This window comes from Leishmania panamensis, assembly GCF_000755165.1.
Source record: "Leishmania panamensis strain MHOM/PA/94/PSC-1 chromosome 6 sequence".
NCBI classification, from domain to species: domain Eukaryota; phylum Euglenozoa; class Kinetoplastea; order Trypanosomatida; family Trypanosomatidae; genus Leishmania; species Leishmania panamensis.
Genome location: NC_025885.1, coordinates 438,701 through 462,643, shown reverse-complemented (window position 1 = coordinate 462,643; position 23,943 = coordinate 438,701). Strand labels below are relative to the sequence as shown.

The following is a 23,943-nucleotide window of genomic DNA, read 5'->3' as shown; positions in this document are numbered from 1 at the left end:
CCCACCCCTACCCCGCTTATACGCGCGTAAACCCGTGTTGCAGGGAAGGCGTGTGCGCGCAGCGCAGCGGGGGGGGTGACGAGTCTGTCTAGCAGCGCTACGCCCCCGGTCTCCCATTCGCCTTCCCTCCTCTCTCTTTGCCGGCTTCGGCGGCACCCCTTCTACCTACTCGGTAATGTCGGCCTTGCAGGGCTGCTCTAGCATAGACGAGCACTCGCGCTCGATCTCTTTCCACTCGCGCAGCATCTCCTTAAGGTTGCGCAGCTTCTCCGCCATCGAGCCAGACGGGAGGCATGGCAGCGTCGTCGCCTCTCTTTCCAGCGCCTCCACGTCGACCATATCGCAGGCAAAGCCCTCGGTGTTACTGTGGCTGTAATCATCATTGAAAGCCATCTCGGTGCTGAAGTCGAGCCCGCCCTCCCCCGGCCGTGGATGTAACACCTCCGAGGGACTCGGTACATAACAGTGCGTCAGTGATGATGCTTGATTCAGCTCCTGAAAGAGGATGTCGCTGCGCGAGCTGACGAAGGGTCTGTGACCGTGAGCGCCGCAGCACTCGGCGAACTGCGGCACGCTTCGAGCACGCCTGTCAGAGCCAACCTCCCCCTCCCATGGCGTCGTGGCCAACGCTGATCTATTGTGCACGTCGTGTGTGCAATCCTTCTGAAGGGGCTCCGTAAGGCGCTGCGCCATCTTTTCCGATGCGTCGTTGAGTCGTGGGTGAAACGTACACTCGCTAAGTTCCGCCTCGGCGCGCTGCAGTCGCAGCTCTTCAAGATGTTGCTGCTTGAGCTTCTTGGCTAGCAGCTGGTGTGCGTAAAAGTGGTCCGCAGTGGCGCAACGGAGCGGTGTGGCTGCTGCTCCCGCTTTCTCTGCGACCGCTGACGTCGCTCTTGGGGTCAGCACCGTCTCTTGCCTAGCCGTGTGCGCTGCCCCCTCGCCACCCTCCACAGGCCTCGAGGACGGAAGTGCCCGGCGAACATTTACGACGCGCTGCACCGCCATCTCGCCCGTCATTGGGTGAAGCGCCACGTGTCCATGCCGTCCCTCCACCCCCTCGCCCGCTTGGGCCACGAGGCGCTTCACCCACTTGGCGTGGTGCTCTTCCTCGCGGCGCATCATTCCTGCTAGGTGCTGCTCAATCTCCGCTTGTAACTTCTTGGGAACAATGGCCTCTTCCGCTGCGTACCCGGTGGCAGCCGTTCTTGTCCCTGTGATGCTGAACGCCACCGTGTGGGTGCGCCGAAATACCGCACCACCTCCCGGCACTTTCGACTTGAGGCTCGCGTGCGCTGCGGATGCGGTAGTGGCGGCGTGCCCATCCCCGCGTGCCCGCAGGTGGGCGCCCTCAAAAACAGTGCGGCCAACCTCTCGCGTCTTGCGGCGCTGCGCGCCTACGTCCTCTACTGCGGCGGCGGGTGCGGAGGCATGCGGCTGGAACGACTGTGCGCCACGCTCCTCGAGCTGACGCGGGCGCTGATCGCACCGCTCCACCTTATGGCTGAGGCGCTCAAAGACAGACATGGACGGCCCCCCAGCAGCTGGCGCGCCGTCTTCCCCCCCTGCCGCTGCTGGCCGCGGTTTCGGGTAGGACGCCCGCCTTCGGCCCCAGGCACCGCCCCGGAAAGAAGCTGGCATGGCTCCGGGGCGGTTCACCAGTGGGTGATGCGTGCAGTTGACGATTTCGTCGCTGCAGCGCTCCGCCTCCTTTCGGTTCGCTTCAGCACGCCTCACCTGCCCCATCTGCACGTACGACTCGTACACGCGCGGGAGTGGCATCATCGACATCTTGCGCGGTGGCTTGGCAGCCTGACCGGCCGTTGCAGGCGCGGTATCGCTTCCGTCGCCATTCCTGTGTTTCTGCTTAGAGGTAGCGATCAACAGCTCGCCTGCAGCCTCGGCGGTGCGTTCGAGTCGTGCTCGCTCCGCTTCGGCGCGGCGCTGCTGTCCCTTCTCAATAAAGCTCTCGAAGCCACGCGGCATTGGGGTCGAGGGCTTGCGACTCGTGCGACCCGCCCCTTTCATCGTGCTGGGGGATGGGTTTGTATCAGGGCGAGAGGCAGGTGGCGGGAGCTGTGGCCTACCAGAGGAGAACTCGTGGGTGGTGGTACTGAGCCGGTATGAGGCGGCGCCGTTCACCGAATGTTTGTGGCGCGCCGATTGCGTCAGCGCCGTTGTGTGTAGGCGGCCGCCCGATTGCTCGACATCGCTCTCACTGTCGGTGTTACCTTTATTGCCGGAGCGCGTAGGGGTCGACGTAGACGGTGCAAATGCTTCCGGGGGCGCTAGAGCTGTCGTACCCTCGCTACAGTGCCATCGCTGCTGCTGCCGCAGACGTCGCCGCTCCGCCATGAAGGCGTGGGTATCCTTTGATTGCACCTCGGCATCGTCACAGTCCTCGGCGGGTTGCATGGCTTGTGCCGACGCCACCACCCCCAGTGGTGCATTCTCTTTCCACGTCTCGGTCATCACTATCGCCTCCAGTGGAGTCCACAATGCGTCGGAAAACACACGGGAGGCCGCAGAGGGGGATCGTACGGTACTGGCACAAGCACCCTTGGCAACCGCTATCGAAGGAGAACGGTCACTGGCGAGAGCGGCGGCCGCGCGCCGCTGCATCTGCTCCGCGTACTCCTCCACTATATCGATGTCGTCAGCGATGCCGGTGCGCATCGGCGACGGCTCGATCGGTGTCCACCCGGCCGGCTCTACCTGGTGAGTGTTCGGTTGCAACGGCTGCACGCGCTGGAGGACGGCAAGACTGGTCGTACAGGAGAAGGCCCCCTTCGTTGCTGTCAGCTGTCGATGTGACTCTCGTCGGCACTTCACCTTCACGCACTCTACCGGTGTCTCTGGGGGCAGTCCCCCGGGGTGTGGTATGCCCTGAATGGGCGGCACCACCATTCCGCTGTGCGTAGCGCGCAGGTCGCTCATTGTGCGGGCCATGGCAGCGCTGCTGCCGCCTGTGCGGAGGCACTCCGTGCCGGCTGGACGTCGGTCGGCGAGTACCGCATCGGTACCTGTCCTACCACCGTCATTTTCTGCTGATGCAGAGACGTCCATAGAGCGACTTGAGCAGGATGCCGATCCGGAGAGGCGCGCATCTTTGTCAACGCCAGAATACAAGCCCCTCGACGGGTCGGCGTCGTGCGACGGTGAGTCGGAACGCTCAGAGGAAAGGGATCGCAGGAAGGGGTGTGCGGCAGGGCGGCCGTGGAAATTCTCCGCGACGCAGCTGCGATAGCCCGCGCCGTGGTAGCCACACGAGGAGTGCTGCCCACCAGCCGTGCTGTTGCCCGGCGAGCCCTTCTCTGGCGAGGGCGACGACATCATTAGACGACCAATGTGGCGTGCGCAACGGGGCTCAAGAGCGTGTCTGAGCGAAGAAGCACGGAAAGAGATGAGGAGAAGAGAAACTCCAAAGCGAGAAGGTGGCAAGGGCAGAGAAGTGGGGGGAGGAGAGAATGCTCGCGCTACACGCACACACGCACGCCAGCAACAGATGCAAAGGGCAAGCGCCAGGAGCGTGTGCAAGAGCGACAGAGAGAGAGTGTGTGCACGCGCCGCAGATGGAGAAGGCAAACTTGAAGGGAGGAAGGGGAAAAGGCGGGCGAGCAGAGGCAGTGGAAGGGGTGGCAACGAACGGTTGTCGGGATTGCGCCAAGGCAGAAGAGAAAAAAAGACAGCAGCGCAGGCTGGACGCACTCGCGCACGCCAACGAGGCAGCCAACGGTAAAGAGGGGAGACACTGGGAAAAGATGCAATCAGCTGAAACGACCAAGAAGAGAGACGCCCGTACGTGCATGGAAGTAGTAGACAGCCGGTGGGCTGTACTGAATAGGGTGCGATGGCGTGAGCATCACTGACGCAATGCAGCGGTGGCGGCGGCGGCAGTATTAGTGCCAGGGGTGTGCAACAGAGAGAAGAAGAAAATACGGGGGACAAATTCAAATGAGGTCTGTGTGAGTGGGGGTGAGAGAGCGTGTGCGCAGCCACCGGCGCCGCTCCTCTGCAGGCATTCATGTCTGCGCGCTTTTATGGCTCTCCTCGTGGTGCATCGCTCTGGTGCGATGTCGCTCCTGTAGGGGGGGGGGGGAAGCCGACAGCACAGCGTGGTCTCTTCCTTTCGTGAAATCCCTGTCAACAGCACACACACACACACACACAAGTAGCCCCTCGCCACTGCTGTTACCCGTCGTCGGCTCAGTATCGCAGATGCCAGTGACTCTCAACTTCCCGAAGAGGAGGGGGGGACATGGCGTCTTCGTTTTACCGCGGACTGCAGCTCTGGAGGAGAGGTGAGGGAGAGAACTTTTCGACACCGAAGAAGGCGTGAGCGAATGTGGGAAAGGAGGCAGGAGGTAAAGGGAATGGGCGAAGAGTGAGGCGCGAGTACTGCAACAGTGTTGCACTGCGCATTGACAACACTTCCCTGGTGTCACCTCAGCCTCTTCCGTATCTCGTCTGTCATCGCCATGGTCGTACTTGCCGTTTCAGCTTACTTGTCCATTGAATGGTAAAGTCGACAACACACACCAAAGCACCGTTGGTGATACACACTGGCCGAGCAGTGGGGGGAGAAAAGTGAATGGCGGAGATGATAACGGCGGAGACCGACAGAAGCGAAGGCGCCGCCAGAGATCCGTGCATTCAGCCCGTTCTATCACTTACAACGCTCGCAAAGGTTTGCCTCACCTCGGCGAAGCGTGGAGAGCTGGTAAAAGGAAGAAACGTGCGCTCACTGCTGATCGCGCGTCGTCGAGCGACTCTCTCTCTCCGGCGTACTCGCACAGCCCGTCTCTGTCCTCTTCTCTTTCGATTCACATTTTCTTCTGTGGAACTACGACCCCGAACCGCGCAGTCAACATCTTCGTGCGCTCCACCTCGAGTGCCGCGGTCGGGCGCAGCTGTGGTAGCAAGAGACCCTGAGTCTGATAATGAGCCATCTCTCTTTCCAGACATCCGTGCTGTGGCCTCCGTGGACGAAGGGGCCCAAGCAGGGTGGCGTGATTTTGAGCTCACAAGTCGCGTCGTCTAGTGCGCCGGCGAATACAGAGGCCCACAGGAAGAGTCCCGCAGCCATCGCTGAAGTGCTGCTGTGTCATGTTCTTGACAGAGTTCAGAGGCCGTTGTGTCGCGATTCTCAAGGGCGTGCGTGCGTGCGTACCGCCTGAAGATGACAGACTGGAGCTGAGTAGAGAATATGCAGTCATACCTTGCTGGGCGTTCTACCTCAGGTTAGAGTACCGGTTAGCCCATGATGCCGCGGGTGCAAGGGGTGTGTGGTAGCTTCTCTCCGTAGGTGCTGGCCTGGTGTACAGCCACCCGGGTCGGGTCTACCGTGAGTGTGGCTAGTCGTGCTCACTTGCAATGGAGCGGCGTTGGCGTGTAGTGTTGGCGAAGACCAATCCAACTCATGACTTGTCCTCTTCCCGTGTGACACGCAGCCTCCTGTGAGCATTTACCATGGGCTTGCTCCTGTAGTGTCTCCCTCTCTGGGCCACCCGACGGGGAGCCCTGCCTCCGCTTTCTCTCGATGGCTGTCGCTGCTGGTGCTGCTCCTCAGCGCTGCCTACGTTGAATCTACTCCCGCCACGACCCGTATTGCCGTAGCGCTCCGGAGTAACCACCACCGCAGCCGTGGCGTGGATTGGCTTTGCCGCATGTTTGCCCTCAGAGCCTTTGATCCTGTGGCTCACCTTGTCAACCAGGCCACGGACGAGAGCGTTCAAGCTGCCTCGACATGTGGTCCACGTCTGCCACACATACTCGGTTCCCTTAGGCGTCGTGAACGGGAAGATGTATCCGCCACCAAGCAATGCGTTGTCCTCAAGCTTCCCGCAAAATCCTACCACAGCACTCTCCGCGCTGCCAATCAGGCCGCTGCTTGCTGCCTTCACCCCAGCCGGTAAGAGAGATGCGTTGAGACCACGTCACTTTGTGGAGTGAGAAGAGGACTCTGCAGTCTGGCAACTCGCTCACCAGGGGGAAGCCACCGTGCCTCCCCCCCTCTGTCCCAGGTGCTGGCCAGAAGCCAATGATGCGTTTTGACGGCTTCATCAGTGCTGAAGTGGAGGATCACGGGCATCAGTGCGTAGCGTGCATCGCTCAGGTCGTTTGGGAAGAGCACGCACTGGCCCAGCCTCACTGCCAGGGGGGTCGAATGGCCTCGCCGGGCGAGACTCACGGAACTCTCCTCTCCTCCTGTTTAGCTCTCCGCGAGCTGCAGGCTTTTGGTGCGCTGCTGCTCCCTTCCTTCCCCCAAAGTGCCTCTGCCTTGATCGGCTCCTGCAGCCACGGGTGGACTGACAACGGGTGCTCGCACATACGTCTCTCCTCCACGAGGTACTTCACGCTTCCCATGTTTGCTTCGGGTTGCCTCGGCGCTGAGAGGGCCGCCCGCCCGAATCGGCCTCCTTTTCGGCCTTCAGTTCCTCCACTGCGGTGTAGTCTGCCCCCCCCACCCCCGTTACCTCTCCAGGACTGCGAGAGACGACGATGTTTGCCTTCGTCTGCAACTGCCTCTGGTGTCCGACGTGTTTTCACTGGGGCAATCCCTGCCGGGTGACTACCGGTAGCGAGTCAAGTGAAGCCCTTTTCGTTCAGCCTCTGTGTCGTCTTCAAGAGGGGGAGAAGAGGAGGGAAAACCGCACCGAGCGAGAGGCGTGCGCTGCAGCTGCCATGCCGTGCGAGCGAAGGAGAGGACTGACGCAAGCACTCATGCAGATCGAAAAGGGGGGCTTGCGGCAATGTGAGACTGCGGACTGCAGCCCTATCATAGGCACGCACAGACGTGAGCCGCGTATCAGCTGTTGCCGCTTGCCAGTCTTTCAAAGTCTCAGCAAAGTGTGCCAGCGGTCCATGGACTCTTCTTCATCACCCGCAGAGATTGCGAAACATAAGGGAGGGAGTGCAACAGGAAGCACGACGGTTGCTGACTGCGCCTTGCCCAACCCACTCACGCCACCCATGAGAGGAGCTTTCACCATGAGGTGTGCTATTTCAGCGTGTCCGCTCTCTGCCACGCAGCACGCGAGCCCGACCTCCCCGCGCACTCCGCCCCGGGCCTGTCTCTCGCAGGGCCCCACCCTCGAGCTCGACCCGTTCCCCGCACCCACAGGCCGCGAGGGCCCGCGGAGATGCGCGCGAGTCACGCCGACACTTCGCCGGCCCCCATCGATGGCACAAATGGGTTGGCTGTCGCCGGTCGCTCCGCCGCAGCGCCGCCCAGGGCCCGACCGTCGCCACCAGAGCAGCGCCTCGCCATCGGTAGGGACGGAGGGGGGCCCGCGCGGCCTCGCCGCTTCATGTGCGGGGAGTGCCGGACCCCGGATGACGCCACGCGGGAGGGGGAGGAGGGGGGGGGGTGTTTTCCTCCGCCATCCGGGCCGCTAACTAGCGAACACTATCACAGCACGGATGAAGAATGTGATGTGCGCGTGTTTGCTTGTGTCTATGCGGACGCTGCTTACGGACTGCAGTGGGCCAGGGGAGAGAAGCAAAGTGGATCCATACAACTCATCGGCGGCTACGTAAGCCATCACGCGGCACTACACGAGGGTTCCCCCTTGGCGCACAATACCCACTGTAGGCTGTTACACACATCACCACGGACATACGGCCCGTATGATCGTATTCCCACACACCTCGTGTCGTTGTGTCCCTCCCTCCCTATTGCGATACACCTACGCCGTTACAGGTGCAGCGCCGGCGGAGGCGGCGGCAGCGGCAGCAGCCCTCGAGCCTTCAGTCGTGCTGTGACGGTGACGGTGACCCTTGCTGCCGTCACTGGAGCGGCGTGGGCGCAGCACGCGGAACTTCCGCACTACCATCCACAGCTGCACCGCAATCGCAGGCCCGGCCATCGTGCCTGCAATGTTGCCCCAGTACTCACCGCGCTCTCCAATGGCAGCGCGACCCACGCCGGCACCAATGGCGCCGACCAAAGTGACAGTCACGCGCAGCACTGTCTGCCGAGCAATGGCCTCGGTCGGGTTCTCGACATCGCGGCGCATCATAATGCGCGCCGTGTCAACGAGGAGATCGCCAAACAGCGTGATGGTGTCACGGCGCAGGCTGTCCTCGAAGGCGCACACGCACGACACGCGAGCTTGCAGGAAGGCTACGTCTTGCGCCGTCGGCTTCGGGCCCAGAAGGCTGCTCACGAAGACGGGGATGCGCAGCCAGCTGAGCACGGCACCCACATACCGTTGGTGCAGGCGGGGATACAGGTCCCACAGGTATACGGCGGCATTCCCGTAGGCGGACTTGCTCTCAATGAGCGCGCAGGCCATGGCCGTCTGACAGCCGATGCGTGCCAGGCGATCAGCGTACAGCACCGCCGCGTCCTTGCCAGAGTTGGCGAAGATCTGCAGCAGCTCATCCATGGACACATCTGTGCCGGCGTCGACGTGCTTATCCAGCTGCTTGTTTACCCCGTTCAGCACCGGCAGCACGAAGCCGACCGTCACCGCTAAGGCAGACGTGTTCTCCGCGAAGCGCTTACGTGCGAGAGTGTGCATCGAATAGCCGTGGTTCAGCGCGCTGCGGCCGCCGCGCAGCGGGAGCACGTTCGAATTTGTCGCGGTCTGCAGCATGGAGGACGTCGTGCGGGGAGGTGAGGAGGGGAGGGAGCGAAGTGGGATGAGTCTGTGAGGGTGACGATATTGACTGGGCGCTGATGAGATCGACTGCAAAGACTAGAGAAGAGTGGAGAGGTGCGTATCGGCGCGTGTGAGGAGTGCAGGTGGTGGAGAGGGGAAGACGTGGACTCACTTGTTGAGTTGGACTTCGAGTGCCAGTCAAGAGTGGGAAGAGAGATTGAGCTGGGAAGATTGCGCAGGGGAATCAATACGAATGAGCAGATATGTCGGCACAGCCTTCTCATGCCATGCCAGCGCCCCATCCTGTGGAATGCAGTCATACAGAGACACAGCGGGGCTACACGAAGCATAGGGTGGATTCTTCGCCATAGAGCTGACGGCTTCGTGTTGGACAACCAACCTGAGTGATAGGAGGCAGGGGGAATACATGACTAATTCTTCATGTCGTGGTGGCAGCAGAAGGCACAACAGTGAGTGAGAGGTAGACAGGAGAGGTACCACGGTGCCAGTGCTGCGGCCTTCACTCTCCCTGGTCGCACATCCGTTGTTCCTTTTGTCCTCGCCACACGCACCGCCTTCTCATGCTCACACGACCTGCAGGCACGAACTCATCTCTCTGTCCGCTTCTTCGTTCCTGAATAGCCCTGTGCAGGTGCACAGACAAGAGGGTGCACACCATACATAGTGCTGGGTAGTAATAGGCATGCACCTACGCAAACGAGCAGACATCACATGATTCTATGAACGGGACGGAGAGAGTGCAGTGACGATGAGGAAGGGGAGACGAAGCGAGGACCGAGCAGGCAAGAGCAGCCCTTCTTTCCCTCGATTCTTCCCTCCTCGGGTCAGCACGCAGAGTTCCCATGGCGCGCCGCAAGAGAGAAAAACAGCACAGGGCAGAAGCCAGCGAAAGACGCGGCGGCATCTGCGCATGCTTGACGAGCCCGCATCAATGTGCTCCGACAGAGCTTTGTGCTCCTCTCTGGCCTCCGCTTAACCATTTTCTATGTGGCAATGACACACGAGACGCACACGCGGGGTGGCGCCACTCGCCTCATCCGCGTTGCACCGCATTTTAAAATGTCATTTCAATTGGCCGCAAAGAGCCGAACGAGGCAGGCGGCGTATTACCAGGAATCTGGTGCATCTCGCTGCTATCGGCCTCGACACCGTCGATGCGGCGCGCTACCGCGCTGGCCAATGACGTCATCGACCCCTTCCGCTGCGTGGGAGAGGCGACATTACCGCCGCTTGCCCCCACAACGCGTATGGTCTGCTTTCTGCCAGCTTCAGACGGCTGCCGCAGTGGCGGGCCCTCGACCTCCTCCGCCTCCTCGTCGCCCGCGGGGAACACGAATCCTTCGCGAAGCCCGAGCTGACGGAGCATTTTCTTCATGCGAAGCAGCTCTCCGCGATGATACGTCAAGACACGCAGGTTGCTGCTGTACTGCTGAACTTTTAGCTGCAGATCCTTCTTGTCCTGCTCCAGGATGCTCACCTTCTGCTTGAGCGCCTCATTCTCATCCGTGAGCTCTGCCATCGCCTTCTCCACGAGCACGTAGGGACTGTTGATGTTGTGCAGCGCGTCGCGGGCGCCGTCGAGAGCGACCTGCAGGCGGGCCATCTGCGCTTCCTTGAATGCAAGGTCGTGCTCCAGCGCTGCAACCTTGTTCTCCAAGTGTAGGCAACGCTTCGTGATGACAAGGGTGTGCGCCAGCTTCCGGGAGCGGGGCAGGGCAAGCCACCCTTCGTAGGCGTCCGCCGGACGACCTGTGGCCGTGACTGCTGAGTCGGTACCGAAAGCCACCTCGCCCTGTGAAGATACTGCTAGATTGGAGATGAACAACTGCGACTCCATCTCGAGGTCGCCGAGTGTCTTGAGCTTCTCCTCCGATGCCTTCAAGGCACTCTCGAGCTCGAGAACACGCTGCCCGTAGCGCAGCTTCAATTCATAGTACTCGGACTTGAGGATGTCGAGCTTCTGCTCCGTGCACTCGGCATTGGCGCGGTATCGCTGTGTGTCCATCTCCGACTCCTCTAGTCGTACTGACAGACGCGCCACCTCGTCCGTTTTAATCTGCGCCGTCAACTTTGCTGAGAGGTACTGCTCTTGGTCCACGTACATGGACTTGCCCTTTGCCTCGAGGGACGTGATGTGGCCCTCCAGCTCAGCGATGCGAGCCTGCTGACTGGCAATCTGCCGCGCCTTCTTGTCCGCCTTCTCCTTCTCCGCCTCTCCCTGGGACTCGTACTCGGCCAGGCGCACCTTCATGTCGCTGTTCTCCTGCTGCAGCTGCGCCAAGGACGTGCTGAGGTCGGCGGCCCGCTTCGTTGCCGCCTGCTGTGACGCACGCAAAGACCCGAGCTGACGGTAGATGCCGAGCTTCATGACGTCTACGAGGTCACGCTGTGCCTCTGTTAGTGCCTCGATGCGCTGATACTCTTCCTCGGTGATTGGGTTCGACAGCTGAAGGTGTACCTGGGCTTTGATGTGATCCACCTGACTCTGAGTAGCGTTGATGCGCTCCTGCAGTCGCAGCGTCAGCGACGAGATCTCGACTTCACGTGATTTGAGAAGTATGTTTTCCTCCTTCAGCAGGTTCATTTCCTGTTGACACTGCTCTAGGCGTCGCATCAGCTGCTTCGGTGAGCTGGGCAGCTGATGCAGCAGCGCTCGAATGTTCTCGTCCTCGTAGCGGCGCACCTGCTGAATGAACGTATGGCGATGCAGCAGCGCCGAAGAAGACGATGACGCCGTCGATGTCGTAGTAGCGGTTGGCGAGTGGGAGCGACTGCTCGCGGTCGTGGCCGGCGCTGAGGCTGTCGCGCCGACAACAGCAGCTGCAGCAAGACCACCGTCGTCTTCCGGTACCTCGACACGGCGCGGTGGTCGCCGCACCTGCATACGCCCCAGCGGCATCATGAAGAGATGAACACGTTGAGAGAAAGAGGTGCAACCGGAGTTGAAATGGAGTTGTGGCTCTGATGGAGGGGGGACGATGGACACATAGACACCGGCTGCTTAGTGGCAAGTGGATGAGGGAAGAGAGCAAAGGTGGTAGGGTGGCGAGAGCAGGTTGAGAAGACAATGACGCTGGTGGTGGTGAGGAGCGGTGCTGCGGTGGCGGTGACCATAATCTGCGCAGGAGCGACTGCGACACAAAAAAAATGTCTGTGATGCGGCGGCGATCTGCAAAAGGAAGCAGAGGATTCTCCTGAGGGGGAGAGCGAGAGCGCGCGCACGTTAGACTGAGCCTCTGCGTTTGACAGCGGACCGAAGGCCGAGGCGAAAAGCGAAGCGGAGAAGAAGAGCACTACTCCCCTCCCCTCTCCCCCCCCCCCCACTGCAACAGCTCAAAACGAGACGCGTTGGGGTCTGCTTGAGCTCACATGTCGGCGTGCCTGAAGAGGAGAAAGTGGCAATTCATCTTGAGGTTTGTGCGCAGCGGAAAAAAACATTCACTCGCCGCCCAGTCAGAGAAGAGGTCAGAGGAGGGCCAGCCAAGCACACACACGCCTCCAGGTGCCAGCTGCCCGTCGCACTATGTGTGCGTGTGTGTGTGTGTGTCCGCTCTGCGCTGCGCAAAGGTGAACAGCACATCGCCTCGGCCGCCCGCCCGACTTATTCTCACCTCACCGTGCCACTTCCACAGGCTCTGGCTCCTCAGAGAGAGATAGAGGCGCACACACAGTTGGCGCGGGGAAGGGTACATTCAACAACGTGTCACTCTACTGTTTCTTTCGAAGCTCGTCCGCTCTCTGCCACGCAGCACGCGAGCCCGACCTCCCCGCGCACTCCGCCCCGGGCCTGTCTCTCGCAGGGCCCCACCCTCGAGCTCGACCCGTTCCCCGCACCCACAGGCCGCGAGGGCCCGCGGAGATGCGCGCGAGTCACGCCGACACTTCGCCGGCCCCCATCGATGGCGCAAATGGGTTGGCTGTCGCCGGTCGCTCCGCCGCAGCGCCGCCCAGGGCCCGACCGTCGCCACCAGAGCAGCGCCTCGCCATCGGCAGGGACGGAGGGGGGCCTGCGCGGCCTCGCCGCTTCATGTGCGGGGAGTGCCGGACCCCGGATGACGCCACGCGGGAGGGAGGGAGGGGGGGTGTTTTCCTCCGCCATCACGAAGAAGAGGGAAGCGGAGGCAGCCGTGGAGGGACCACCCACCAGCCGTCACATCGGACTCTAACGTAGCGCCCAGTCCACTCATTCCCATTTTTCAGAGGACTGGTGAGTCGCGCTGACGCCCGCACACACCCGCAGGAGTTAGCGCGAGGCAGGGTGGCCTTTTGATGTGTCACGCTAGCCCAGCGGCTTACAATTTCGGCAGGGGCTGTACCCCTTCGACAACGCCTGCACCACCGCAGACGTTTGTAAATTTTGGGGGTTTGTGTGCTGAAGTGAGAGGCAGTCCGACGTGTGGAAGGCGATGCCGTGCTGCGTGGAAAACACCCCCTTCTGAAGGTTCCGCTTCCTCCACATGTTCGCCTTTCCCTGGATAGCGCGCTGCTGTGCCCTGAGCATCTCATCTCGAAAGTCAACGTGGGATCCGGTAGGGGAGTAGAAGGTGCCGAGGCCTCGCTCAAGAACGGCGATGTTCACGCAGAGAAAATCGGGGCCACCAGACGGGTTCGACACAAAGATGAAGGCGAGCAGGCGGTTGTATCGGTCCCGCTTGTCACCCCGATGCACTTTCATCCACACCGTGGCGTTTGCTGGGCACAATTTCTTCACGTAGTCGGCCGCCTCCTTCGCATAGGGCTCCCGCTCCTTTAGCTCTGGTGTATCGATGCCGAGTAGCCGCACCCGCACACGGTTGTGCTCGCGAATTGTGAGCGTGTCGCCGTCGTAGACGTGGTCCACCGTCACCTCCTCCACGTCACTCGGCAGTGCATCGAAGAAGGCCAGGCTTGACTTCACTTCGGCGGTCGACTTCCCGGCTGTCTGGTGGTCGTCACGACAGCACGAGTTGCCCATGATGTACGATAGGTTTGACGGGTGCTCATCTGCGCCTCGTGGCTGCCGAAAGTGGCGTCTTCAAGCCCGTGGCCGCTCGTGCGTACGTCTGTGGGAGGGAAGGGGCGCCGGTGTCTTTGTGGAGATGAGGTGATTGAATGGAAAGGTGCTCTGCGCGGCAAGTGGTGTGGCATACTCGAGGTGAGGATTTACAGAGAGAGGGGGGGGGGAAGAGACAAGGCGACTAGAGAGAAAGTAGAGGAGCTTCGATGATTGAAGAGACTTGAGGAACGTCGTGTCGAGGCCAGAGGGGATGTGAGCACACCGACACACAAGTACAGGCCCAGGCTGGCCTGAGACTCGGAGAGAAGGGTGCTTCTGTGGTCCGCCTTGATGGTGCGGGACGCGTGGTAAAGCGAGAAGGGTGCAAACCTGAAACCACAACAAACAGAAGAAACAGTGGTGTGCGCTCGCCCGCCCTCTTCCAACCCTCCCGCTGCGGCTCTACTCGTACGAAAGGGGGAGAGGCGCTCGCTTTGTTTTCGCTTCTGAGCAGTCGATGGCTGAACCCCCTTCTGCAGACAGGTAGGCACCCTCACCCGTACCTTTTCACGTGCAGTCGGCGATGCTGCCGGGCATTTTGGTGGGGCGTGGCGGCGCTACGTCGGCAAAGAAGGAGAGCGGGGGGATCGGGCACCGCGCACGCGCACGTGCAGTCCTAAAGGGCGCCAAGGCAAAGGCAAAGGCAGCAGCAGAGGCGCTCTCCAAGCAGCAGTGCGGTGTCGTGGCATCAACGAGGAAGCGGCGCAGCTGTGTGAGTAGCTGCGCCATCACACCTCTCAAGTCTGTCGGAGGAATGCAAAGCCGTTCAAGTACCGTCACACTATTCGCTCAACTTGCCCCGCCTCCTCTCCTCACGGCGCGCAGGTCGTCTAGGCCTATAGCGGACCTTCCGCAGTGTTGACTGTATCCACTCCACCGACAGGTCGGTCTGCTGGGGTTGCCATCGACCTCCTCCGGTACAGAGGCCGCAGCACGACTCTCAGCATCTGGCTGGCCACCAAAACTGCCACGTACACCCCCGCTGTTGCTAGAGTGCGCTGTAGTCGGTGGCAGTGTGACAGCAGACGAAGCTGCATGCTCGGTCCCGCGGCGTATCCGGAGTCCGGCTGTCCACGGTCGGCCACTGGTCCGTTGTCATGCGCACCCGCTCCCCCAGCTCTGCCGTGGCGCCCTCCAGCGTCTACTCCTTGGCGTCGTGGCCTGCAGCGCCACGGACGGTCCTTGGCCATGCGCTGCTGTTCTCCAGCAGGCGCTTTTACGTGAGTCGGCTGCTGGTGTGGCGCCTTCTCCCACACTGCCGCAATGCCGTGCTCGCTCTAACGCGTGGAGAAGCAGGCCCACAGCGTGGCCACGAAGAACGCAGTGGCAACCATGTAACTGCTCGGCAGAGTGCGGGAGGCAGAGATGAAGCTGGCAAAAGCGCCACCACTGATCCACCGCAGCGCAGAAGAAATTTGACCGTCCAGCTGACGTGGAGCGCTCCAGTGCTTTCAAGTAGGGCTCGGAGAGGCCCAAGCCGTCCTCGGTAAGGGAGCGGTAGAAGCTGCCCCGCTCCACCAGCACGGTGGACGACACAGCGCCTTCTGCAATCGACCGCCATCTCTACGCGATATTCGAAGCGGGCCCGGTGTGTAAAGGGGACTTGCGGCATTGTCGATGAACCGGGGAAACCATCGTGGCGGTGCGGATGCCGCTTCTTGCCTCTGCTGTCGCTGCAGAAGGGCCATCCCAGTCATCGATTCGAGAAGATGAACGGGCCCGCTAAGGTGGCTCGACGTCATGGCAACATTGAAGCCCCTCACGCCTGCAGGTGCTTGAGCCAGCGACCCAGACGATGCAGGTGGCAGCGGGTGCGTCGTCAACGCTACCTTTGGCGCTGCCTTGTGCGGCGAGGTGGGTGAAAGTTCGGACAAGCCGCAGTGCGAGCACGTCACTGCCCACCTTCAGTCGTGCGTACGCCTCGCCGTGCTGCGCCAGCGGACCCTGCAACCCCCGCTAACCGTGTGGCGTCCGCCGCACTGTTGGCGCACCTCTCGCAGCGGATGCAAAAGTCGCCGGCGGCCACACGCAGGTGCCGTGCTTGGCGTCCCCTTTGCCGACGCCGAGCGCAGCCGCCATGGAAAGCCCCGTTTGGGTGTGGAAAGCCAAAGTCCTCGGTGCGCGTGTCCGCCCGGACTGCGTTGTTGTCACCGCTGTAGCCGACAATGTTGGCGGAGGTCTCGGCCATGTGTGGTAGTGCTACACACCACAAGACGGGAGTGGGGCGACGCCCGCCATGAGGCGAGGGTCCTCGGCGCTGTGGACACGGTGGCCCGTGTGCTTCGTGGCCCCCAGCATTCTCATCACTGGTACCAGCATCATCGCGTTGGCTGATGCTGGGGATCGACTCTGTGCTTGGAGTGCCCTGCGGCAAGTGGCTCCGGCAGACTCCACTGCCTCATCCCGCTGCCACCACCGCTGTTACTGCTGCAGCTTCGTGTTCATCTGGTGCCACATGTCGTTTGATGGCAGTGACGAAGATGCTGGGGTGACTACACTGGCGGGCTCCTTAGCTTCGATGTCCTGTGCACAATCGCTGAACATACCTGGGAGCTGCCCACCTCCCCGACCATGCGCAGTCACACACCGACGTACATGAGCTGGGGCTAGTCGACGGCAGCGGTATGGATAAGGGAAGGAGAGGAAAGGGAGGGGAGAGCAGGACGCACAACAAGTTATGCAAGGACAAAGATGGGTGAGCACTGTGCAGCAGCGATTAAAAGGGGCATTCGTGGCTCACATCGTGTAGGCAGCGGAATGGGAGATGGCTGTGAAGTCAGGGGAGAGAGGCGGGTGAGGTGATGATGTGAGCACCAGTGCCCAGCTTGCATACTCCTGCACACAAACACACCCACGCAGCTGGTGAGCTGAGCCGGCGAAGGCACGAAGGGACGCGGGTACGCGCTCAGGCTGATGAGTGGTTGAGTGAGAAACACAACCACGTCCGAAACAACGCTGGTGGTGAGGCGGAGAGAGAGAGAGAGAGCGAAAATGAGGCGCACAAGCACCCATACACTTGTGCCCTCAACGTGTACGCGCTGTCGTACCACTGGGCGAAGGGAGAGAAAGAGAGAGAGCGAGGGGGGTGAAAAGAGCCTGATGCACAGTGCCGCCAGCCCCTGCTGGTCGCCTGCGCTTCTTCAGCACTCCTCCAGATTTGGGAAGCCCGATTTCGCTGAGTCTTCGCTACGCTCGCGGGTCTTCATTTATTCCTTAAGTGGCCGTGTGGTCAGGACCAAATCACGTCCATCCGCCGTCGCACGTCTCTGCGCGTGGACGCATGAACTCCCCATGCTGTATTGTGTCCAGTGTGGTGTGCATTGCACAGTGTCGGTGCTCTCAGTGCCGGTGGGAGTAAGGAGAGAGAGGGAAAGATCCCCCATGGGCTCTTCGCGGAGGGGGTGGCTTCCCAGCACGTCGACTGCGGAGCAGAAAAGGGCCCAGCACCGGCCTAGAAGCCCTCCGCAGCGGCTCTTCCTCCACGGTTGCTTTAAAGGGCGCTGATCCCGCGCTGAGCCCTGCAGACAAGACAAAAGCTGAGAGAAGCCTGTCACCCGCCAGACCGCGTTGCCACGGGCGGGGGCGGCCTTTCAAGTGCCTGGCCGCATAGCGGAGACTTCTCAAGCCCGAGTAAAGGCAGTGCCGAGTCGTCGGCGGCTCGCGGCGCGTGACACCCCGAGTGGTGCCTCTAGTCCTTGGCGAGGCTGCGCGGCAGAGCATCCACCGGGCTTTGCTGTACTGCAATGTAGAAGAGCACCACATCTACGCCTCTCTCTGAGAAGTACAGGCTTCTTGTGTGCGTACACAGCCGGCTCAGTCAGTGGCCTCTTCCGACTCCGCCGAAGCCGTGGTGCGTCCCCTGTGCTGCCACGATTGCAGAGTGGCCCGTGGCCGGTGCGATGCGCAGTGTCCGGCCTCTGGCCCCCACCAGTCCTTCTGACAGCAGGGGCTGCAGAGACAGCACCACCGCTCGGGGCTCTGCGTGTGCCGAGTGCTTCGCTGTGAGGTACCCATGGTTTGTCAGCGGGTCCGCAGCCCGCCGTTGCGGCTGGACTCCGCCGAACCGGCCTGGCGGGCGCACTCCTGCACCAGCGCGTCACGTCCACAAAGAGGCGCTGCGGTGGACGTCGACACTTCAGCCGCTTCAGCAGCAGCAGCAGTGCGTCCTCTCGCGGCAACCGCGCCCCTGTCGCATACGGCCCGCGGAGCTTCGCACCCTTTCCATGGTGGGTCGTGATGTGCACACTGAAGTCGCCGGCAAGTTCTCCGAACCCTCGGATATTGCCCGATCCTTCGTGCGGAGTGCCACGCCAGCTTCAGGACGAGTGCGGCGCGCGGCTGGGTTCCCGAGAGCTCCTTGTGAGGTGTCTTCGTCTCCTCGAGGTGCAGCGGGGCACACGGGTGCGTCTTGGTTTCTCGCCCCAACCTCCTCGCGGCGCTCACTGCTCAGAGCTCCGGCGACATCGATCAATCGCATTGGTCTGGCTGGCTCCCGTGCAGGGGAAGGTGGAGTGGGCCCACCCCCTTCTACCAACACAGGGGGCTCTTGAGGCGGTTGACCACTTCCACTCTCGCACCCCTGCCGCCTGCACGCCCAGGTGGAAATGACCGCCTTCGCCAGGTCGAAGCTCAGCAGGGTGCTTGGCATCAGCCGCAGCTCTCAACCATCGCATGTGGCCCGCTAGAACCGCTGGTGAGACCGCTGATCATGTCACCGTGCTGACATGTGCGGGTCTGTCCGAGTAGATGCACCGCCCTGGCAGACAGGCGCGCCCCCCCCCCTCACCCGCCCGCCTGCCGCTCGAGTCATTGTTGGGGAGGGAATCGCCTCGCCGTAGAGCGCCACGTGTTGCTCACGAAGAACCGTGCCCAGCGGCTGTGTCGGCTGCGTCTTTGCCAGGCCCCCCGCCGACGGCCAGGAAAGGAGTCAACCGGCTGCTTGCCTTCTTCGCCTGCCTCCGCCGTTCTCCGCACCTCTGTTTGAGTTGCCGCGGTGCGCAGGGCATCGTCCTGCTTCCCCCTTCTGGTCATCTTCTCAGTTCTCTCTTTTCTCCAGCGCCTTCGGAGTCCGGCGGTTATGCTGGAAGGGGGGCGGTGGTGACGCACCGCCTCGCCAGGGATGTACGGCTCGCTTAAGGCAATAAATGAGAGGAAGGGTCAAGGGAAGAAATCCCCAGCCCTGCTCGGTGGGACCCCTATGAAGCCGTGCGCAACGACACCTCGTATTCGGCCAGGTCTCTCCATCTTCCTCCAGGCGAGCGTAATTCTTCGTGGTCCGCTTAATCGGGTCTGTGCTCGAAGCCTATCCACAAGTTACGCGGCACCCTCTAACCCTCGCGCAGCTGTGCGTGCCTGGGTGTTAGTAAGCGCGGAGAGGAGGGAGTTGACGGGAATATTGAGGGCCCTTTTTTGGTTCCGCATAGAAGAGAAGATGCGTACTGTCAGTGAGAGGGGTGTGTAATACGACCCATAGCGCACTGCGGTATACCGGACCCGGGAAACCCTCCCTACCGCTACATCAACGCGAGCAGGAGGGAGGGCAACTCGCAAGGCATGACGGAGCTGGGGGGTTTTCGCTCTAAGGTGACACGATGACGACACCAGAGCTCGTGCCAATCCGCTTCACGCCGGCTTGAACGTACTGCATCACCGCATTGTGGTCCCGCACGCCACCGCTCGCCTTCACCGAAGCCTCGTTGCCGACAACGGCTAGCATAATGTCAACTGCCTCTGGAGTTGCGCCGCCCGTGCTGAAGCCAGTGGAAGTCTTCACGAACGTCGCGCCAGCTGCCACGCTCATGATGCACGCGTCGACGATCTCCTCCTCTGACAGGAGACAGGTTTCGAGGATCACCTTCGACACGGCATTTGCTCTTGCGCAGACATCACAGACGCCCTTGATATCGGTGAAGACGTCATCGTAGCACTTGCTCTTAAGGGCGCCGATGTTGATGACCATGTCCACCTCCTGCGCCCCGTTAGAGATTTCTTCTGTCGCCTCAGCGACCTTCATGGCGGATGTCATCTGGCCTAGTGGAAAGCCGCAGACGCACGCGACCTGAACCTCCGAGCCGGCCAACAGCCGTGCGCACTGAGCCACGTGGCAGCCGTTTACACAGACTGCCTTAAAGTGATGCGCTTTTGCCTCCTCACATAGCTGCACGATGGCCGCATGAGAGGCATCCGCCTTGAGGAGCGTGTGATCGATGTACCTCGCGAGGTCGATGCTGTCGGAAGCGCTGCCGGTCCGCCACGTCCCGTTCGTCTCCTTTAAGTGCGCAAACTTCTCCTCAAGTCTGGGGAGGTCGAGCTGGGCAGCAATGAAGCGGACGCGCTGAAGAATCTTGTCATTGAGCTCGCCCTTGTGCCCCGGGCGCGAGGGCATGTCGAAGTTCACCTTCGCAATCGGCTGCTGGTCGTGCATGACGGTGCAGGAAGGGGTGAACGATGAAGTGGGGAGGGGATGGGAGGGGCGGTACCTGACGAAGGAAGAGAGGCGGAGAGGGCGTGCCAACGTGGAATGCGAAAGTGGCTACGCGTTGCACGAGAACGGCTGTGTCGAGGCCCGTATGACCAAAATGCGTGGCCACCCAACGTGCTGAGGAAACGGAGGCGCTGCGTAAAGGGAGGGGAAGGGGGGAAGGGGGGAAGAGGGGGAAGAGGGGGAAGAGGGGGGGGAAGAGCACACAGGACTGATGAAAGGCAATGAAGAGGGGGGGAAGAGCACACAGGGCGGTACTCTGCACACTGCGCAGCATTCCTCCATTTCATCCAACGCGGTGCCAACCTCCACCTCGGCACCTTTCAACTTCAGACGCCGTGGGGAAGGAAACACGAAGTACCCACCACCACTACACACACACACATACACACACACACAAGCAAGAGAAGAAGGGGGAGACGGGGGATGGCGCCACGCATGTCCCTGCGGTTACCTCTTCTCTACTCTCTCTTCTATCTGCTCTCTGTCAAGTAACTACGATGGCGGCGAAGTGCTGGCAGACAGCCACTGCTTTGCACGGTTCTCTGCGGTGGGACCCTTTGACCCCTCGTGGGGTATTGGAAGTGTCCCCTGCTGCTTAGCTCCGATCCGCGCGCTGTCGGCCCGCACACCCCCCCCTTCTTGGCCACACTCCTCCCGACTTGCTTGTTTTCTCGCGCGCCCGCTCTCTGCCACGCAGCACGCGAGCCCGACCTCCCCGCGCACTCCGCCCCGGGCCTGTCTCTCGCAGGGCCCCACCCTCGAGCTCGACCCGTTCCCCGCACCCACAGGCCGCGAGGGCCCGCGGAGATGCGCGCGAGTCACGCCGACACTTCGCCGGCCCCCATCGATGGCGCAAATGGGTTGGCTGTCGCCGGTCGCTCCGCCGCAGCGCCGCCCAGGGCCCGACCGTCGCCACCAGAGCAGCGCCTCGCCATCGGCAGGGACGGAGGGGGGCCTGCGCGGCCTCGCCGCTTCATGTGCGGGGAGTGCCGGACTCCGGATGACGCCACGCGGGAGGGAGGGAGGGGGGGTGTTTTCCTCCGCCATCAGGAAGAAGAAGAGGGAAGCGGAAGAAAAGGAGGGAGAAACGAGCGACACGCTGACAGTCATGCAGACGTACGAGCGCAGGCATACATGGAGTTCATCTCTCCTTCCTCTCGCCATACGATAAGCGCCAACTGAAGAGGCAAATAGACGGAGGGGTGGAGTCGCTAATCAAGGAGAGAAGCTGTTCAGGAGGTAGAGATGGCAGCACAGAGAGCCTTGCAAGTCGTCTCGCCCTCTTTCCTGCTTGCATGTGTTTCTACTGGAGGCGGTTCTTCTTACGCTTCGCTGGACGCAGGGCCACGGTGTGCCCTTCATGGCTCTCCTCGCCCGAGGTGCAAGGCAGAGGCGCGGCCTTCTTCACCGCTGTAGTGCCAGGCTGCGCCGTCACGAGCTGCTTCGCCACCTCCACCGCGTCCTCCATGGTGTTGATTGGGCACCCCTTCAGCTGCACCGCCGCGCTACTCGGCACGCCGCCGTTGCGCTCATTCAACGTGCGACGCCGCCCCCATGCGATGATGCTGAAGCGATCGGTTGTTGGTGTGTGCATCCGTGGCACGCCGTGAGTGAAGAGCTGGTTCACCTCCCCCGTGAAGGCGAAGCAGTCACCGTTCATCTGCGGGAAGTTGAACTCGCGCTGCGACGCCTCGTGCACAAACAGAAGGCTGCGCGTCGCACCAAGCGTCAGGCCAACGGTGAAGTCCTCACGAAGCGCGTGGCCGCCGTAGGCGTGGCTGTCATGATGCTGCGGTTTCCACTGAGTCCCGTCCCGGTAGTAGTTCAGCCGTGTCGCGTACACGTCCACGTCAAAGTACTCAGCGAGCATGTCGATGATGTCGTTGAAGGTCTGGCTGATGCCGGTCGGATTCTCGAAGACGTGGTGCTTGCTCCACTCAGTGAGGCCGCCGTTGCCGAGCATGTTAGCGCCTGTAGATGCGACCAGCTCCTCCTTGAGGGAATCGTAGAGCCGCATGTCCTTCGCATCGGAGATAAAGTTGTGGATGTAGATGACGTTGCCGCGCAAGATGGAGCTGAAGTCGTCGATCAACTGCGCATCCACACGGGCCGCCTCTGAGTGCAGTATGCCTGCCGCGTGGGACAGCGCCACGTTCTGGAAGTCTGCCCCGGCGGCAACACGCTGGCGCAGCAGCGAGGACTTCCATGGCCCATCCGCGGTCGTTGATGTCTGTGACACCACCATCACCGCTTTGCCTTTCGACCCCGCCGTCGTTTCGGTGATCTCATTGGTGCCGACTTGCCTTGTGCTGTGCCTTGCTTCCAAAGTGTTGGAGTGACCTGCAGTCGGCAGTGCTGTGGGCCACTTCCCTTTCTTTCCACTGTTTGGTGCTACGGCGGCCGTCCACATCACACGCGCTGTGTGTGTGCGTGTGTGTGTGTGGCTCTATGGGCAGGTGATAATGGGTAGGCGCTTACTTCTATGTGTCTTCTTGTCCGCCGCTTGTCTTGTGCGTGGCGTCGCCTTCCCTCCACTGTGTGGGGTGACTGCTCTCTGCTCGGTGTGTGTTTTGGCGAGGGGATGGAAGAGGTGATGAGAGGGCTGGTAGCAGCGACAATATCCAGAGAAGGGGAGCAGTCTGGCGGAAAAGGATCCGTATACTTTTCTGGTTGGTCTTGCAGATATGTACGCGCCCATGATGAAGCCAACCACAGCAGTGCGTGACATCCCAGGGAGCAGTGCCACCCCACCCCTCCTCCCCTTACTCTTTGCAGAAAAGCCGAGCAGCCTGCAGTCTGCCCTCGGGTATGCGGCTGGGCAGACTGCAGGCTGTTCGGCGGACAGGCTGGGGCGAAGAGACGTGCGACCATGATCAAGCTTTTGCAAGCTCACTACACATCGTGTCGTCGATTCAGCGACTATGCGCAGCCGCCTAGTGCTTCTCTGCCTGCGCCGTGCTGCAGTGGTGCCGAGAGTAATCCTCGGCCTGTGCTGCACTGTATGCAGCAGCATTGCAGTGGGGCTGAACAGCACCAGGCGGTGGTGCTCGACCCGTGGTGAGCCCTCAACACACCCCTGCATTCTGCACGAGAGAGACATCTCAGCCTCACAGGCCTGTAGTGCATTGGGCCTCTCGGATTTTCAGCACCCCGGCGTAGAGAGAACGACAAGTGCGACGGTGGCGGCTCTGTGCTCCTACAGCAGAACATGCGTGCAGGTGGGGGGGTACCCTTCAGCCTCGTTCCCAAGGACAAGGCTGAAGCACTGACGGCCTGGCTTTGCTGGGATGACCCTACACGACGAATGCACTTCACGCTAGGCGACATCCCTGAGAGGGCTACCTGGTAACGAGTGCAGCTCTCCGTCAGGTGCCAAGCAACGTCGTACGCAGTCCTCGCTTTGCTGAAAGCGCCCCGCCGATCCGTACCACCCGATGTGAGAGACACGCAGGGAGAACCGGACTGGGCTGGGGCCGCTGAGGGCGAGTGGCCCACTGCCCACTACTTGGCCTGTGTAGTTGATGAAAGGCGCCACTGCCTCGCACAGCGCCGCGTAACCGCTGCCCGATCAAGCTCACTGTCCGCTTTGAAGAGGGATGTGACCTCGCTGCCGTCAGCGATGACTGGCACTCAGCTATACTCGTTCCACAAAGCGGACTAGAAACTGCACCGTGCCCGGGTTGCCGAGTCGACCTGCGAAGACGGTGCCCACCACAGCGACAACGGCACGAAGACGCGCGAGCCTCCGACTGCCGCGCCGACCCCGCGACCACCACGACAACCCGAAAGTGCGCCAAAAG

At 61.6% G+C, this 23,943-nt stretch overlaps 6 protein-coding genes across 6 annotated transcripts, besides 4 other annotated features; all 6 read right to left on the bottom strand.

The window, feature by feature from the left end:
- Positions 1–165: 165 nt before the first annotated feature.
- On the bottom strand, positions 166–4,023 carry LPMP_061090 (hypothetical protein; the record flags this gene model as incomplete). Its single annotated transcript, XM_010705688.1, has 1 exon — positions 166–4,023. The coding sequence occupies one exon, from the start codon at positions 4,021–4,023 to the stop codon at positions 166–168; it is 3,858 nt and encodes a 1,285-aa protein (XP_010703990.1).
- Positions 4,024–7,011: 2,988 nt separating this feature from the next.
- Positions 7,012–7,382: a repeat region.
- A 303-nt stretch (positions 7,383–7,685) lies between these two features.
- On the bottom strand, positions 7,686–8,597 carry LPMP_061080 (hypothetical protein; the record flags this gene model as incomplete). Its single annotated transcript, XM_010705687.1, has 1 exon — positions 7,686–8,597. The coding sequence occupies one exon, from the start codon at positions 8,595–8,597 to the stop codon at positions 7,686–7,688; it is 912 nt and encodes a 303-aa protein (XP_010703989.1).
- Positions 8,598–9,678: 1,081 nt separating this feature from the next.
- LPMP_061070 (hypothetical protein) lies at positions 9,679–11,523 on the bottom strand (the record flags this gene model as incomplete). Its single annotated transcript, XM_010705686.1, has 1 exon — positions 9,679–11,523. One exon carries the CDS (start codon positions 11,521–11,523, stop codon positions 9,679–9,681), a length of 1,845 nt encoding a protein of 614 aa, XP_010703988.1.
- Positions 11,524–12,430: 907 nt separating this feature from the next.
- Positions 12,431–12,722: a repeat region.
- Positions 12,723–12,903: 181 nt separating this feature from the next.
- LPMP_061060 (nuclease, putative) lies at positions 12,904–13,578 on the bottom strand (the record flags this gene model as incomplete). The annotated part of the gene is made up of 1 exon (XM_010705685.1): positions 12,904–13,578. The coding sequence occupies one exon, from the start codon at positions 13,576–13,578 to the stop codon at positions 12,904–12,906; it is 675 nt and encodes a 224-aa protein (XP_010703987.1).
- A 5,659-nt stretch (positions 13,579–19,237) lies between these two features.
- Positions 19,238–20,083, bottom strand: LPMP_061050 (deoxyribose-phosphate aldolase, putative; the record flags this gene model as incomplete). Its single annotated transcript, XM_010705684.1, has 1 exon — positions 19,238–20,083. One exon carries the CDS (start codon positions 20,081–20,083, stop codon positions 19,238–19,240), a length of 846 nt encoding a protein of 281 aa, XP_010703986.1.
- Positions 20,084–20,897: 814 nt separating this feature from the next.
- Positions 20,898–21,189: a repeat region.
- Positions 21,190–21,446: 257 nt separating this feature from the next.
- On the bottom strand, positions 21,447–22,388 carry LPMP_061040 (alpha-ketoglutarate-dependent dioxygenase, putative; the record flags this gene model as incomplete). The annotated part of the gene is made up of 1 exon (XM_010705683.1): positions 21,447–22,388. The coding sequence occupies one exon, from the start codon at positions 22,386–22,388 to the stop codon at positions 21,447–21,449; it is 942 nt and encodes a 313-aa protein (XP_010703985.1).
- A 472-nt stretch (positions 22,389–22,860) lies between these two features.
- Positions 22,861–23,943: part of a repeat region that runs on past the window's edge.